The sequence below is a fragment of the Microtus pennsylvanicus genome, chromosome 8, assembly GCF_037038515.1.
Source record: "Microtus pennsylvanicus isolate mMicPen1 chromosome 8, mMicPen1.hap1, whole genome shotgun sequence".
NCBI classification, from domain to species: Eukaryota; Metazoa; Chordata; class Mammalia; order Rodentia; family Cricetidae; genus Microtus; species Microtus pennsylvanicus.
The window spans coordinates 55,492,389-55,508,287 of record NC_134586.1 but is presented as its reverse complement, the minus strand read 5'-3'; the positions used below and the strand labels follow the sequence as shown (position 1 = coordinate 55,508,287).

The 15,899-nt window shown below is 47.9% G+C and overlaps 1 protein-coding gene across 1 annotated transcript in view; it reads right to left on the bottom strand.

The window, feature by feature from the left end:
* Nup210 (nucleoporin 210) overlaps positions 1-15,899 on the bottom strand; it is a 94,386-nt gene that overhangs the window by 52,300 nt on the left and 26,187 nt on the right. Inside the window, exons 6-13 of the mRNA XM_075983490.1 lie at positions 14,408-14,540; positions 8,080-8,238; positions 7,455-7,523; positions 6,093-6,199; positions 5,110-5,250; positions 4,160-4,297; positions 2,250-2,405; positions 1,606-1,804 (exon numbers count right to left, since the gene is read on the bottom strand). Coding sequence (XP_075839605.1) covers positions 1,606-1,804; positions 2,250-2,405; positions 4,160-4,297; positions 5,110-5,250; positions 6,093-6,199; positions 7,455-7,523; positions 8,080-8,238; positions 14,408-14,540 — 1,102 coding nt within the window. The remainder of the gene's footprint in view (positions 1-1,605; positions 1,805-2,249; positions 2,406-4,159; positions 4,298-5,109; positions 5,251-6,092; positions 6,200-7,454; positions 7,524-8,079; positions 8,239-14,407; positions 14,541-15,899) is intronic.

Below are 15,899 nucleotides of genomic sequence, written 5' to 3'. Positions count from 1 at the left end.
TTTATTGTTGACACACAGAAGTTCTTTCCATAGTCTAGATCTTAACCCCCTACCAGAAATATGATCGGCAAATACTTGCCCCACTCCATATTGCTTTTGCCAATAGGGAGCCTGATACAGTCCCTTTCTCGGACAGTCCTGTGGCATGTACCCTGGCTTGTGGGGTAGGCACTACTAACCTATCCTGAGGACCATACGTGCCCCATGGGTCATGTGTACCCTAGGGTGGCCCTCACACATACAAGGACATCTGCTGCCCCAGCCTGCTGGGTTCCGTGAGTACCCTGTGCCCTGACCCAAAGTTCAAGTTTCCTAGGTAAGTTCTACACCCTGTACACCGAGGGAGATTCCAGCACTTTCTGAGGGAAATTCTGACCACAAAGGATTTGTTTTGGCTGCTATCTTCAGAATCAAGACTCCCTGAGAAATCCTCAAGATGTTCAGAGGAATGTCCACACGTAATTCTCGTACCTATTTTCCCGTGACCCATGGAGACACTGAAACTCAGAGAGGTTGAACAGAATGCCAGTTAGTGAAGGGGCTTAACAGACTTGGGAATGCTGAATTACAGGCACCGGGGTCTCCCTGTGTACTAGCCCCAGAAGCCTGAATGACACCCTACTGACACCCTGTGTGATGGGCGTGAGGGCAGTACAGGGGACAGTACATCTCTGGCCGCCAGCAGTTTCTCTCCCTCAAAATGCCACCTCTTCCATTCAAAATAGGTAACATGTGGAAACAATAGATTTTCTAAGGCCACCAGCCTGTGACTTTGCCTGGGCACTTTTCAGAGATGTCCTCTTCCTCTGTGCAACTCTGGATGTCATCACAACCACAGGGACACATAGTCACCTGGAAAGTATCTGTGCCATTTGAGACTTACATCCCTTTCTGCTCAAATACCTTCAGTAGGTGCAAGCCCCCTGTGATGGAATAGGTGCTGATGTTCTAGGCTCACCATGTGCTAAGTCTTACTAAAGCTCCCACCTTTGGGGCATGGCATGGGCACATTCACCAAATGCTGTCCTGGTTCTCGCCAACACCCTACCTATGGCCCGCTTCTACTCATAATCCAAGTATACCACAGATTGCCTAACCTGTAAATCAGAGCTAATCCTCTCCTTGCCTGGATCCATGCCTCTGGGAGGCATTAGCTCACAGAAACTGGAGCTGCAGGTCTGTGTCCCGTCCCTGCACAGGCCCTGTATGACCACTGGAACAACCAAGCTGCTCCTGTTACAGGTACACAGCCTCAATGAGGTCTGCCAGCCACCACCAATACTATCCCCAAGACAGGAGGCTGAGAAGAATGGACTCGGGGTGGCCTGAGCCTGTCACAGGCATTATGATTGAACTAATCCAAACCCCAAGTACACATCATATATGAGCAACTGTTCCACTTCATGAACTGAAATATGAACAAGGACAGGAGACTCCTTTCAGACATCAAAGAGATACAGGGCATACAAGCTTGTCAAGGGTAACACATCAGGCAGGATTCAGAATGGACAGGAGCAGGAGCAAGTGCCACCTCTTAGGCTGTGGCCCCTCTGGTGCCCACAGAGAACCCACACCGTCTTGGCTCCCATTCTGCTACTGGCTTACCTGGCAATGGCTGGAACACACCCTGGTTCTCCACTTCCACCACCAGGTCAAAGTGGGAGCAGTCGCTTAGGGTAACCACCTCACTGGCACCGCCAGGCATGAAACCACTGATTGTCAGGGGCAGCTCCAGGGTGTGGCCCACTCGAGCCTCCACCTGGCACGGGGCGAACTCCATGCTGCTGGGCTCAATCACATACACCTAGAGAAAGAGAAGAGCCCAGGCCCATCAGGAGGAAGACTAGCAGGGCTGCTGGTGTTTCCTATGAGGATAAGGTGAAGGGCTGGGCCAGTGCCTGGAAAGGATGGGGGTGGCAGCAAGGATTCTTTCCCAGCCCTTTCCTCCCCGGGCCTCTCCTTCCAGTAAGGAAGGCTATCCCAGTCTCCCTCTCCTGACCGGCAACAAAGCCTGAGGTGGAGCCTGAGTGGCTGGAGCACAGCTAGTGGGAACCCCCCATCATGTTCTGAGTAGCCATGCAGTCTGTTCTATGGGGCCTGACTCCTTGAGATCAGGGCTGGGATGGGTCCGTCAATCCCCCCCACACCTACAACTACAGGCAGAGGAATAAGAGCTCCGAATGAGACCTGAGGGGTGACTGGAGCCTCTACCTTGAACCTCTCCACCTGATGTCCCATCATCATCTTACCTTCATCTCACCGAAATGGAGAGGGTTCTGAACATCATGAGCCTGGATGACACTGAGTCCAGTGTCACTGCCTGTGGTCATGACGCCCTTGACAGTGACTGTGGCAACCATGTAGCTTGACGAAGACCAGCTGAAGTTCCCACTGCCCCCTTGGGCCTATGGAGGAAAATGACATGGGATCCATCCATCAGCCCCTTACCCTTCCCTGCCTGGGAAAATACAGGGTGGGGCCAAGTATGCACTCTTCTTCATTATCACACAAACATGCTCATCTATTCATACCCAGGTTGAGCTGTGAGTACGCACACATACACACCCCTCTCACAAATGCCCACTGCCACACATTCACACAACCTGTTCACACTGATTATTCACATGTCTCCTTACACTCAGCCACATCTGATACCTACATTCACACTCACTTATGTTGACACCATAAATACCACATACACATATGCACACACACTCATGAGCTCATTCTCATACACACACATAGAATACCAAGTACACACATGTTCATACATTCAAAAAATCATACCTATACACACAGTCAAAGGCCTGCCCATAGAAGCATGGTACAAGCCAACATTTCCTCAGATGTTCCCTTTGGCCCTTCCTTCCTCCATCCTATCTCATTTCCAGTCCTCCTGTTCTGGGGACCTGGCAACTAACATACAAACACACAGCAACGACAGTGTCACTTCCCAGAGCTCAGACCTGGGTAGAAACCACCCTGATCATGGATCCACTTGCAGAATTCACAAGCACACCCAGCACACAGCTCTGCCTGTTCCTAATCCTCTTCAGGGAGTTAATGACAGGCCTTCTTCTAGGTCAGAGATCAACCTGAAATCCCAAGTAAAGAAAGGTCACAGACTTTAGTGTGCAGAGGCCAGTGTAGACAGGATATCTATCATCATTTCTGCAGGTGGACCACAGGAATGATGGGACCTGGCTGACTATTGGGTCTTGAGCCCTAGCTGAGAGAACCCCTGACAATTAGTACCACATGGGATTGGGAGCAACAATGGGCAATAAGGCTAGGCATGTGTTTAAATTACTGCCTTTGTTTACTTTCTGTGGCTGTGATAAACATCAGGACCAAAAGCATTCATCTTATACTTCCAGGTACAGTCTATCACTGAGGAAAGTCAGGGTACCTGGAGGCAGGAACTGAAGCAGAAGCCATGGATGCTGCTGCTTACTGACTTGCTCATTTTGCTGTTCTTTTTTTCCCTTTCTTTCCCTTCCTTCCTATGTATTTATTTGGTTTGTTTGTTTGTTCATTTATTTTGAGTCAGGGTCTCTCTGTGTAGCCCCTGGATGTCTTAGAACTCCCAATATAGACCAGACTGGCCTTGAATTCTGATATATGCCTGCCTTTGCCTCCTGGGCCTTGGAATTAAAGGTGTGCATCACCATGCCCCACTCAGTTTGCTTTCTTATACACCTCAGAACCACCTGCCCAAAGGCTCAATCATCAATCAAGAAAATACACTAAAGGCTTATACAGGCCAACCTGGTTACCTCTTCTCAGATGACTCTAGCTTAACTTGACAAAAACCAAACAAACAAAACCAACCAGGACAGTTACTGTGGGTGTTATTATCTTGTTACATTGCTGCAATGGATCCTGAGGAATCATAAAAATCATAAGGCCTGTCTCATTTAAAGCTATCTCCTACCTCTCAAGAATAAAACTGAAGGCAAGAGGACAGTCAGATGTGAGATACACCTGTCTCAGCACTAGACAAAGACAGCAGACCAGGATAATTCGTTCTAAGCCAACCTTGTGAGACCAACATAGTTCAGATCCTGTCTCAATAAATGAATATAGAAAAGGATGAAAACAGAGTCATCATCCCAAGGAAACGTCTCAAAGAAAATACCTAAAGCAGTCTCTCACCCACCTTTATGGTGTACTGATAGGCTCCTGTCTTTGGTTGCCAAGGAAATGTCAGGATGCTGGGATAGAGTGTGATGGGGATATGAATGTCCACTTCCTGCTGGTTCCACACAGGTACTTGAAGCACATGGACCCCTCCATCCTGCAAGATGAGATTGCTGTGTATCACCATGGCAACCACATTATCACTAGTTATTTTCCTGTCACCTAGACCCTGCCCCTCCTTGAGGACCAGTCCATAAAAGGTAGCTGTGTTCCTAAGAATATAGAAAAGATAGTGACTTGGCAGGGGAGGCTTGCTGTTGATCTTTAATGGTTACTCGTGCACATTCTACTTATTTGAGTCCTAAGGTATTCCTCACAGGATGGATGTGGTTGTCCCCAGTTTACAGATAAAGAAACTGAGGCCTGGAGCATCTCACCCAAACCCAGAGCTGCAGTGATGAGGCATCACTGTCTGGGGTACAGGCCCTTCTACCTCTCCACAGGCTGCCTCTCTCAGGTCTGGAGGGCTTGTATGAGGCAGGGGAGAGGAATACCCTTGCAATGTTCTGACTAGTAAAATACTGCTCCCCCTAGGGCTGAAGAGGCTTTTCAGTACAAAGGCTGAAGGACTCAAGCAGACAAAATAGATAATGGGGGCAAGTGGGCCTCCTGCCCATGCTATACCCCAAACAAAATCTGTATTCCATCTTAGAAGGTGTAGACCACTTTTATAGGATGGGTGCAGGGTGCAGGAAGAGAAAGTTTATGGCACAGGAAGATCCCCAACAAGCTATGGACAGTCAAGGGCATCTGGAGCTCAGGCCCAAAGTGGGAAAGTCTCCTTAGGAACCAGAGCAGAGGCAGAGTTTGTCCTGGGGCAAAGTACGTGCCAATTGACATTTCTACCCTCAGAGTTGGGTTATGGGTGCTCAGGACCTAGGATACGGAAAAGGATTGACATCAACTCACCTGGTCCACCACAGAGGTGAGGGTAGCACTGATGGTTGTCTGGCCGCTCTGGATCGCCCTGACGTGATGATAAGACCCATTCTGGGAAGAGGACAGAACCTCAAAGAACTCAGCAGGAATCACAGCTTCAATTCGGATGTTCTGGAAAGGTAAGCGGGATGGGAAAGATGAGTGTGACATCACGAGACTGGGAGAGCTCCAAAGCAGTAGCCAGGCCAGGCTGGGAGCCTCCGTGGTACCAAAGCCTCTTAAACAAAGCAGGCAGAAGGAATGGGGCCCCAGTGCTCTGACTCTTCCCTGCCTAGCATTAGGACCCAAGACCCAGCACCACAGTTCTAGCTGGATGTGTGATCCTCAAGGTAGTCTACTGTCACTCTCCCAGATCCTGGCGTTGCGATGAAACAATGAATTTAAATAGAGAGCTGAGTCCCTCACAGCATAGCCATTGTTTAGTCATTGTTCAGCAGGGGCCAGAAGGACCTCTGCCAGAAGAAGGCTGGCCTCCTAACATCCCTAACACCATAGACTATGACCTGTGTGAGGCACTGGGAGGCTCTCCTTCATGACAAAAGGATGACCACCACTCCCTAACTCATCTTGCATGCCTTCTCAGAAGCTAAACATGGTAGCCTTGGTCACTTGAGAGCTTCTGGAAGGCAGTAGGTATATCCAGACCCCAGACTATCTCCAAAGCAAAATGAACTCTCGCCTCAGGACCCCATGTAAGGAACAGGAGCACACAGAACTACCACCACTACCACTATCCACATAGGCCCTGCTGCCTGGGCTATCTACCCCCAGCCCTGCACGAGGGGATGACACCAGCTCACAGTCTAACAGGGACCCCATGATACCATCTCCACAGCCCTAAAAGTACCACAGGAAGCTCTGAATCTGCGTATGTGGGGACCCTGTGGCATTGGCTCCTCCTTGGACAGTTGATCTCTCAGCATCCCTCCATCAGAACCCCAGCAGGCACTCACGTCAGATGGGTAGACCTTGTTGCTGGACCTATCAAATACTTCAATGGTGATTGCATATAGACGCCCAGTCTCAAGCACCCATCTGTCACCAGGGTGGACTGTGAACCCTAGAACAGGAAGTAGGGAGTTCAACACTCAGGCTACAAGGTCAGCAGGACTGAGAAAGAACCTGAGGCTAAGCACTACATACCCCTACCCATGTAGAAGCCCCAGCAGCTAGGCCTATTCAATGTCCAAGGTTCCAGTAGATCTAGTCTGAGGCCACAGCCCATCTAGACTCTGAATCCTCAGCTGGTCTATTCACTGGCCAATGTAAGTCTATCCCATACTCACACGGGTCGGGCCAAGACCATGGCTGTTTAGACTCTGAGGCTGGAGGATGTGTACACTTTGGTGATACTGTGTCTCATCTGTAGTGACAGGAGGTTCAAGCTCTCAGGCATAGCAGGACTAGCTTGAAGCTAGGACAGGTTTTGTATCCCAGGCTAGAGCACTGGAGAGCTCTGGACAAGGTGTATCTGGGTCTGGGCTCTGAGGGTAGTGAGCTAGGATGCCAGACTAGCTACTTCTATTCCCATGATACTGTTTGCTTTCTCATCTGCACAATGCCAGCCAAGCTGTTCACTCTCTTCACCCTTCCCACCACAGAAGTTCAGTCTGACACAGCACCTGTCATACACAGAATCTCCAGAAGTCTTTCCTCTGCCCCGGTGTTTATTCCCACCACAATCTTGCCACCTGTCTGTAATGGCCTCTGCTGTGAAGCTAAGTCTCACACAGACCAATCAGGTTAAGGATGCTGCTGAGACACAAATGGTCACCCTCCAGGCTCACAAGTTCTCTGACAAGAGGTCCCTAAAGGTTTTGCTGCCCATCTGGCCATCCTTCTTCTGACTGAACTTTGGCAGTGTACTCCACAGGTGAGTTGCCTCACACCCCAAGAAATGTTGCCATGGTGGCACCCATGACACATATATCCCAAAGGTCTTGGTGCTGACTATCACTGAAGCTCTTACGCCCTAGTGGACCTCAGAGTGTTTTACTGCTACAGATGGTTTCCTCCTCTCTCTAATGCCTCCTCCTTCTTCTTCCTGGCCAAGGCACTGCCAACTGTTATGTCAACCTAAGGATGCTCTGTAACTGAGCACCAGGGTCCCCAACCTTGTCAGGTACAGTCAGGTCTGCATGATGCTGGGGCTGAAGACTGATGCCCCTGAATCTGGCAGACAGAGGATGTGGTCAGGTTCATGTTAACTAAGACACGTACTGCCAAGCTGAACTGCAGTTCTTGCCTGTACTTTTTGATTTCTTGAACTGATGAAGTCACAAGCTATCAATGTCCCCCCAGGGGGCCACACTTACCTAGGTACCCGGCTTCAACCACATAGATGGTGCTGTTGGGCAGCCTGGAAGCTCCTTGCATGCGGATACCTGAATTCTTAATTAAGGTACAAAACTTAAGAGACAAAATTTAAAAAAAGCAGCTTGGGCTCCAGTCTGACTCACGTGGCTTGAGCACATGCAGATACCATGCACACTGAGAGATGGGTTCAGAACCTCTAGCTTAGGCCAATTAGAGCAAAGGTGTGGGAGAGTAAAGACCCTTGCTGTACTACCCTAAAAACCAGGGTCTTTGCAAGAGACCTCAGGAACCACATGGCATACAATCAATCTTAGATTCTCAACAACCTATATGCCAGTATTCACACAGCCTCTGCCAGGTCCCCTACAAGGGGGCTGTGGTTCCTGAGAAGCTTCCAGAAGCCTGGAATGATGTGCGCCTCTGCCACAGACTCCATCTCTGGGAGTCTCTCTGAGTCACGCACAGAGGTGAGCAATTCCACTCAGCGGGTTGCTATTTAGGTTCTTTCTGATTTTCAGGCAGATGGGGAAAACAGTGCTATTTTTAGTCCTGGCTGGCTTTAAAGGAGAAAAACAACTTGGCTTCAAAGTAGTAGGCATGACACAGTGCCAGAGTAGAGGATATTCCTGTGGCCCAGGACCAGGTTGCTCTGTCCCATCTGCATGGCAGTGACCCTCGATGTTTCCTGTGTCAGGACTGCCACAGGCCGGTTAGGGTCTCCTTGAGGATCTGGGATGCTGTTCTGAAGCTGCAGCTCATACTGATCAGAAGGCATTGAGAGTTCTGGATGTGAAAAGAGACAAGAAAAGCCGGGAAGGTAAAGATGTGAAATGCTGGGTACCAATACAGCCTTTTCCAGGACCTGACTCTTGGCACCTGCCATCAAGACAGCTGCTTGAAGAGTGCTAACAGGGGTGGGCATCTGACCATGCCCTGAATTGAGCAAGCTCTTCTCTACATCCGGGCTCCAGTGGGGTTCTCGCTGGTATTACCAAAAAGGCTGTAGCCAATGGTCTCCTACTGAGTTTCAGATGCTCAGTTTACCATAGTGAAGAATGACTCGTGTTCTGACCACTCTCTGTGCATCCCCATATCTATTTTGTATAAAAATACCTTTCCCAACAATAGTCCAGGACACAGAACAATTCCCCAGGAAATCACAGATTCTGGGAAAACCAACATCTGGGCAGAGAACATAAGCACTTTTGATCTGAATGACAACTGCTGACAAGAATTCAGTTCCCAGGAAAGAGAAAGTGAGAGCTGACTTCAAGGTCAAGATGCCCTGGGCTTGCTTAGACATCTCATGACCAATTTCTCTTATCTCATCCCTCAACAACCCTAGGAACAAGGACTACTGATACCCCAACTTTAGACAGGGCTGAGCAGAAGCTAGCTCATGGTCTGCCATGACTTCCACTGTGTTGAGAACCCAAACTTTATATGCTAGAAGTCTGGCCCTCAGCCTGGTGAACACTTCAAAGGGTGTGGCCGGGGATGGAGACATGGCTCAGTTGATAAAGCACTTGCTCAGTAAGGATGAGGATGGGTGTTCAAATTCCAGCACCCACATACAGCAAGATCAGTAGCTTGTGCCTGCAATCCCAGCATTCCTGTGGCTAGATGGGAGACAGAAGAATCCCCGGAAGCTTGCACATCAGCTAGTCTGGTGTAAGCAGCAGTGAATAACAAGAACTCCCGTCTCAACCAAAGTGGACACTTAGGACCAACATTGAGGTTGTTCTCAGACCAGCAGCAGGTATACCCCTATGCTTACATATTCTACCCCCAGAGAGAAAGAGAGAGAAATTAATGATTGGGGGCTGGAGGGATGACTCAGTGAATAAGAGTGCAGAGGACTCATTTGGGCAACTCACGACTGCATGTAACTCTAGTTCCTGGGGATCTGATACCTATAACATCACAGGCACCTGCATGCATATACTCACAAAAACACATACATGTAATTTCAAAAGCTTAACCTTAAAAAAATAAGAAATTAAAAAACAAAACATGTGGCCTAGGGGAAGGTGGTCAGGTCACTAGAGGCATGGTCTAGAAAGGAATGAAGGCAGGTCTAGAACCTTAGTTAGCTCCTGTTATGGAAGAGCAAGCCTGGCTTCCTCTCTTACCAAGGTGGCAGGCACATGGTGCCATCGTGATCCACCTGCCTTGAGGAGAAACAGCCAAGGGTCTGCAAACAAAAGGCAGAGCTCTTGGATCTCCAGATTGTGAGTTATAGCAAGGACCAGCCTTGAGTATTCCATCTAACAGAATATCGACTAAGACATAGGCCTATAGCTAGTTAGGAACAGACTAGCACCCCCTGCCTCCAAGCCTAACCACTTTAACATTCTCTCCCCTGCATCCTTGGCATGTTCTAACCAGTCACTCACTTACTGTCAGTAGAGTTGTAGCCATGTACCACTTCTTGGCCTGGAATGGAATATGGCCAGTGAAGGAACCTAAGGGGATTTGGGAAAAGAAGCAACTTGCCTACCTTCTGCACCTCTTGTGTGCTCCAAAAAGTCCTCAGTGATTTGCTTCTGAATCATAGGTCCTCAGAGTACAATCCCTAGACTATCTGCATCCCTGGAACCTCATGTGGACGGGTGATACAGGTGCAGGGGGTATGTCTAAGAACCTGCTGCATCAGGGGTGAGGCTCAATAACACATATTCACAGAAGCTCTCTAGGTGTGTTACTACATGGCCATAGAGCATCCTAGCAAAATGTTTTCCCATGATTTGTTTCACTGTCCTCTACTGCCTAGGCCCTCAAAACCTAGCAGCTGAGGCCAAGTCACTCCAGTTACTGCTTGAGCTGGTAGCAGACCATGGTACCATCCCATGATGCAGGTTTAGCAAACCTGCAGAATGTAAGAGATGTAAGAGTTATGGAGTCATACAGACTTCTGCCTAGATTCAGTGGAAAGCTGTAGAGACCCGAGAAAACAATGCATGGGTCTGCATCAAGTGCTCACACAGAAGCACTACAATACACGGTGCAGAAAAGGCATTCACACATGCACCAGCTCAGCCCTTGTGGGGAGAGTGCAGCAGAATTTTAAGAATGAGTTGGACTGGAGAGGTACCTCAGAGGCACTATGCTGGCTAAGCCTGTGTTCCTATTTTGTGTTAGAAGGTTCTTACAGCTGGGGCTAAAGAAATGGTTCGGGTATTAAGAGTACTGGCCACTACTCCAAAGGACCCGGTTTCAATTCCCAGCACACCTATAGTAGATCACAACTATCTAACACCCTATTCCGGCCTCCAGACATCAGGCACACAGTGATGCTTAGATAAACATGCAAGAAACACCCATACACATTATATATCTAATAATATAAATATGCATACACATATATACATACACACACATATTTTAATTAGAAGGTTCTGGGGGCAAGAGAAGTGGCTCAATGGTTAAGAACACTTGTTTGATTTATTCCATGCACCTACATGGAAGCTCATAAATCATCTGTAATGCCTGTTCCATGGGATCCAATGTCCTCTTCTGCCCTCTGCAGGAACACATATGGAGCACATACATGCAGGCAAAGCATCCATACACATAACTAAAAGATTTCTGCAGGTCATCCAAACTGTCAACATCTATACTCAAACCAAAACACTCATCTTGAAAAGCTGCTGTAAATTCAGAATTCCTGACTGGGAAGGGGTGCCTCTTTGATCACTTTCAATGAATCTTCATGCTTTTCTATTTGAGACAAGGCCTTGATCCATAGCCCAGGCTGACTTTGATAGCATATTCTACCCCAGGATCATCTATATTCATGAATTGCCTGCTTCATCCTCCTGAGGGCCTGATCAGAGACACTACCATGACCGGCCACAGATTTCTTTAATGTGAAAGTCTCAGTAAAATTCCCAATTTCTAGACTTCATAAATTTATGAAAGAAAAGTCAATTAATATAAGTTGGATATTAATTTCCAAACAGAATGGGTAAATCCAGCTCTGGAAGTTAAAAGATATGCCAACAACTAAACATGATAAAAACACTCAAAAGACAGTGATGGGGAAAAGGGACCATATGAAGAAAATGGCGGGGGCGCCACCTGTGTACTCTGCTCCTGGTAAACCAATGCTGGCAGGCTATTTCCCAGGACATCCTCCAGAAGCCTCTCCACGCCTGGCCAGCATCATCAACCATCACATAGGCATGTGGCCAACCGATGAGAGCAGGGGACTCGCCTCTTTCTGGCTCTGGGATGTCTCCTGGGCTGTTACCCTCAATTTCTTTGGCAGATGAGTCACCAAATCTCCAAAGTTTCTGAACCTTTGGTAGGTCCAATTCTCTGAGCCATGAACCAGAATGCTAGCTATTTACCAAAAGGCCCGACAACAGAAATTTGAGGAAGAAAAGGGCTTTGGGCTCACAGTTTGAAAGGCACAATAGGGGAAGTATGAGGCAGCTGGTTACACACATCCACAGTCAGGAAGCAGGGCCGGGTGAACTTGGGTGCTGATTTATGATAAGCTCCTTAAAATACCAGCCCAGTGCCTTCCAGCCATGCTGGCTTCCCCTCCTCTCCCAACCTGGCCAGTGTCATCTCTAATGGACCCTGTATAGTAGACCATCTCCATCTTATTGCTAGAAGAAATACAAAGCCCAGACACTATCCTTAGTATGTTTTCCTGACTTTCTTTTGAGGGCACAGCAGCAAAAAGATAATACTCAGTTGGACTCTATAGCTCTGTAGCCTTCAGGTTTTCCTCTGTGTCCCTGCCTACACCAGGGGGTCTTCAAGAAGCTCACCTCCCAGGGCTGCCGAGTTCTAAAAGGAAGAGTTCTCAGAACTATTCCGAACTTCAGAGGTGCTCAGTCCTAGTGAAACACTTTCGGCAATGTCCACCTGTAGGTACAATTTCTTCTCCAGGGGAATGTAAGCAAAAGCCACCTTCCTCCCAAGAGCCCAATGAAAAGCAGAGGCACAATTCCACCAAAGTTCACTCTGGGGAACCAAGGAGTTTATTGGACTTCCTTACAGAGCACAGGTGAGGAGTTGCTTACAGGGATGTGGGCACTCCTCCCGCAACCAGCCCAAGCCTTACCCAGAAGGGATGTTGGCTTTCCTGTAGGCCCATGTAGTTAAGGCAGCCAAGTGGCAGGAGCAGCTGGATACTCAGGTGAGAAGTCCTTGTGCCTTTCCTCCTCTCTATGTGGGATGTAAACTGTAAGTGAACCTAGCTGGGATGATCTTTTGCAAGGGGCACACGTGAATGTCCCAAGATGTTAGTTACTTAGCTCAGAGGACAACCACAACGCCACCCTTTCCAGGTCCTCATCCTTTAAGGCAATGCCTTTCCTGATCTGTGTCCTTGCAGAATTTTATACAACCTGCTTGTGTTCTCTGGCTTTTCGCTCTCCCAACCACATTCCTTCTTACGATGTCACATTGGTGACCACAGAACTCCACTTCCAACTTCTTCACCAAGGTCCCAGAAAACCTTGCCACAGTCTTAGAACCATCCTTGTCCTTCCATAACTTCTTTCCTCAGTCAAAGGTGATATCAAGCTTTGACAGGACCCTTGGGCTGGGCTCCCTGCACATCCTCTTGTACAGTATCCTTACTCTGACTGGACGTCACGCAAAAGGCTGATCCACCTGCTCAGCATGCAGCAGACACTCACAAAACACAAGCTTCTTCCTTCCATCTTTGTCCTCAGAGAACTGGGTACAGAAACAGGAGGTAGAGTCCTTCAAATGGACCAAGCAATACCTACTCCAGGATGACTAACCAGACACCGCTGGTGGTTCATAGACGTGGTACCTCTCAGGTTCCCATCCATGAACTGCTATGCAACCTAGAATTCAATGTAAGAAACTGTAGCCTTAAGTTTCTTGTAGGTTGCAGCATCTATAGGCCTCTTAAATGCCACCTGCCACTCTGGTGGTCACCTGGGGAGTCATGTGCTGAAGCCCTTAGATGAACAACCCTGAATGCAGCACACTAGTCTTGAGGTCCTCTGAGCACTGTGTTCGGAGACCATACTCCTTCATCTATGAAGTACATCGTCAGGATTCCTAGGAGGACCAGCTCATCTACCCTCACCTTCTAAAATACCATAGAATTTCCAGAATAGCTCCACTCTTGTCAATCATGTTTTTCTCACATCCTGAGCAGAAATGGTCCACCCAAGACAAAGCTCAACTTTGCTCATCAGTCAGAGGCAGGCCATGGCACATCCTGGTCCAACGTGAGCCAATAGGTCTGAAGTTGCTTTAAATGCAGCCAGAAGAATTGAAAGCAGGGACTCAGCTATAAGCACACCCATGTTCATAGCACTCTTCACATCAAAAAAAAAAAAAGATGGAGCCATGCCAACTGTCAAAGGACAGACAGATGAATAAAATGTGGTCTGATACCTCAAGGTCTAGACAGCAACGGACCTTGAGGACACAGTCAATAGGAGCCCAGTTGCAGAACAAGTACACAGGATTGCATGTAACTGAGGTCCATTAGACAGTGGTTAGTGGGTGTTGGGTGTGAAGGAGAGGGATGGGGTGTGTTTATTAATGAGGACATTGAAAAAGTTCTGGAGATGGATGAGGTGACAGTTACAAAGTGCTATGAAGGAATGTAACGCCACTAATCTGTACACACAAAATCTTTACAGCGCTGAACTTCCTGTGCCGTGTATTTTATCACAGTAAGAAACAGGGAAGCAGCTGAAGAGAGAGTTCAGTGGTTAAGATCACCAGCTTCTTTCACAGAAGACCCAGGGTCAGTTCCCAGTACCTATACCATAGTGGCTAACTCCAGTTTTCCAAGGGATCCACTGCCCTCTTCTGGCTTCCACAGGTACTGTGTGCACAGAGCTCCATCCCTCAATATTCAGGCAAGACACCCATATACATAAAAAATAAAATACTTTTTAAAAGAAAGAGGGAAACATCTAACATGACTTCTCAGTCATGAATGTACCTGTAATTTTCCCTTGCCTGATCTTCTGAACCTTGTAGCGAATGGACGTCCCCACCAGCAGGTAGACATCATAGGCTGGATTCAGAAGGATATTCTCCAAGATCAGCAGCCTTACCTCCGCAGGCCGAACATTCTTAGAATAGAGAAAAGGAGAAAGAAGGTGAGGTGGAGTGAGGAACCTGAGCAGAGGAATTGTGGGTCAGAAAGGTTTAAGGCTTTTTTGGTTTTGGGGTGATAGTGGTATGCTCTGTGGCTATGTGTGCGTGTGCACGTGTGTGTGTGCGTGTTTTAATAATATGGGTGTGGTGTTTAGACTGCATGTGTGTCTGTGCACCACATGCATACCTCATTCCCACTAAGGCCAGAAGAGGGTATTGGATCCTCTGGATCTGGAGTTACAGATGGTTATGAGCTACCACGTGGGTACTGGGAACCAAATCCAGGTCCTCTGCAAAAGTAGCAAGTGCTCTTAACTGCTAAATCATCTCTTCAACCCATGGTTGTTTTGTTGTTATTGTTTGGGTGTTTTTAACATTTATTTTCTCGTAAATTATGTGTATATATATTTGTGTCTCTGTGTGTATATGCTACATGTGTGAGTGTGCCTACGAAGGCCAGGGGCTACCCTATATCTAGATTCTGAGCCACCTGATGTAGTTATTGGGGAATGAACTTGAGCTCTTTGTAAGATCAGCAAGCACAATTAACTACTAAGCCACCTCTAGAGCCCAGTTCATTATATTTTTATATGGTGCTGGGGACCAATACCAAGACTGGCCCATACTAAGTACACAGCTCAGGTACAGCTAAAGCCCCAGAATTGTTTAATTTTTTGACTTCTGAGTATGTCCTTACTGAGACATGAAGAAATAGGATATCACTTGTAACCCTACAGCCTAGACCCCAGGAGAATCCCATGGGTATGGTACCAGGATGCACTCAAAACTGTCACTGAAAAAACATATGACTACTCACTGTACCTTTCCCATGTCCTATCTTGATTTAAAGTGACAGTAACTACACAGAAAGAAACCAGAGGAGCCAAGAGCAATGTCTACAGATGCTGTGGCTACCAGTGCTCAGGCTCTCACTCCACAAATGCTCAGAGGACCAGGATGACAGGAAAGGGGACTGCTGTGTGTACTCAGTTCCTACTCCCTGGTCTCTTCCCCAGCTCACCCCTCAGGTCCAGTCTAGACCTCAGGAGCAACCTGAGAGACTGAGCAGAAGGATGACAGGGTCTCCTGTCCAGTGTACCCTGGGTGCCAGATTCCCCAGGAGCTGTGGCTTTCATTGTCGGAGAAAACTGATGGCATAAATGATGCTTGTTGACAGGAATGACAATAGATCTAGAATTTTCTGGGTGGATTTATGGCCATCTTCCATCTCCATAGATTTGCTTCAGTACCCCAATGGCCTACACAGGTCTGGACACAGGGCAGGTGCTGCCTAGCAAGGCTGGCAGGAAAAGCCTTTTACTAACTGGGGAAAA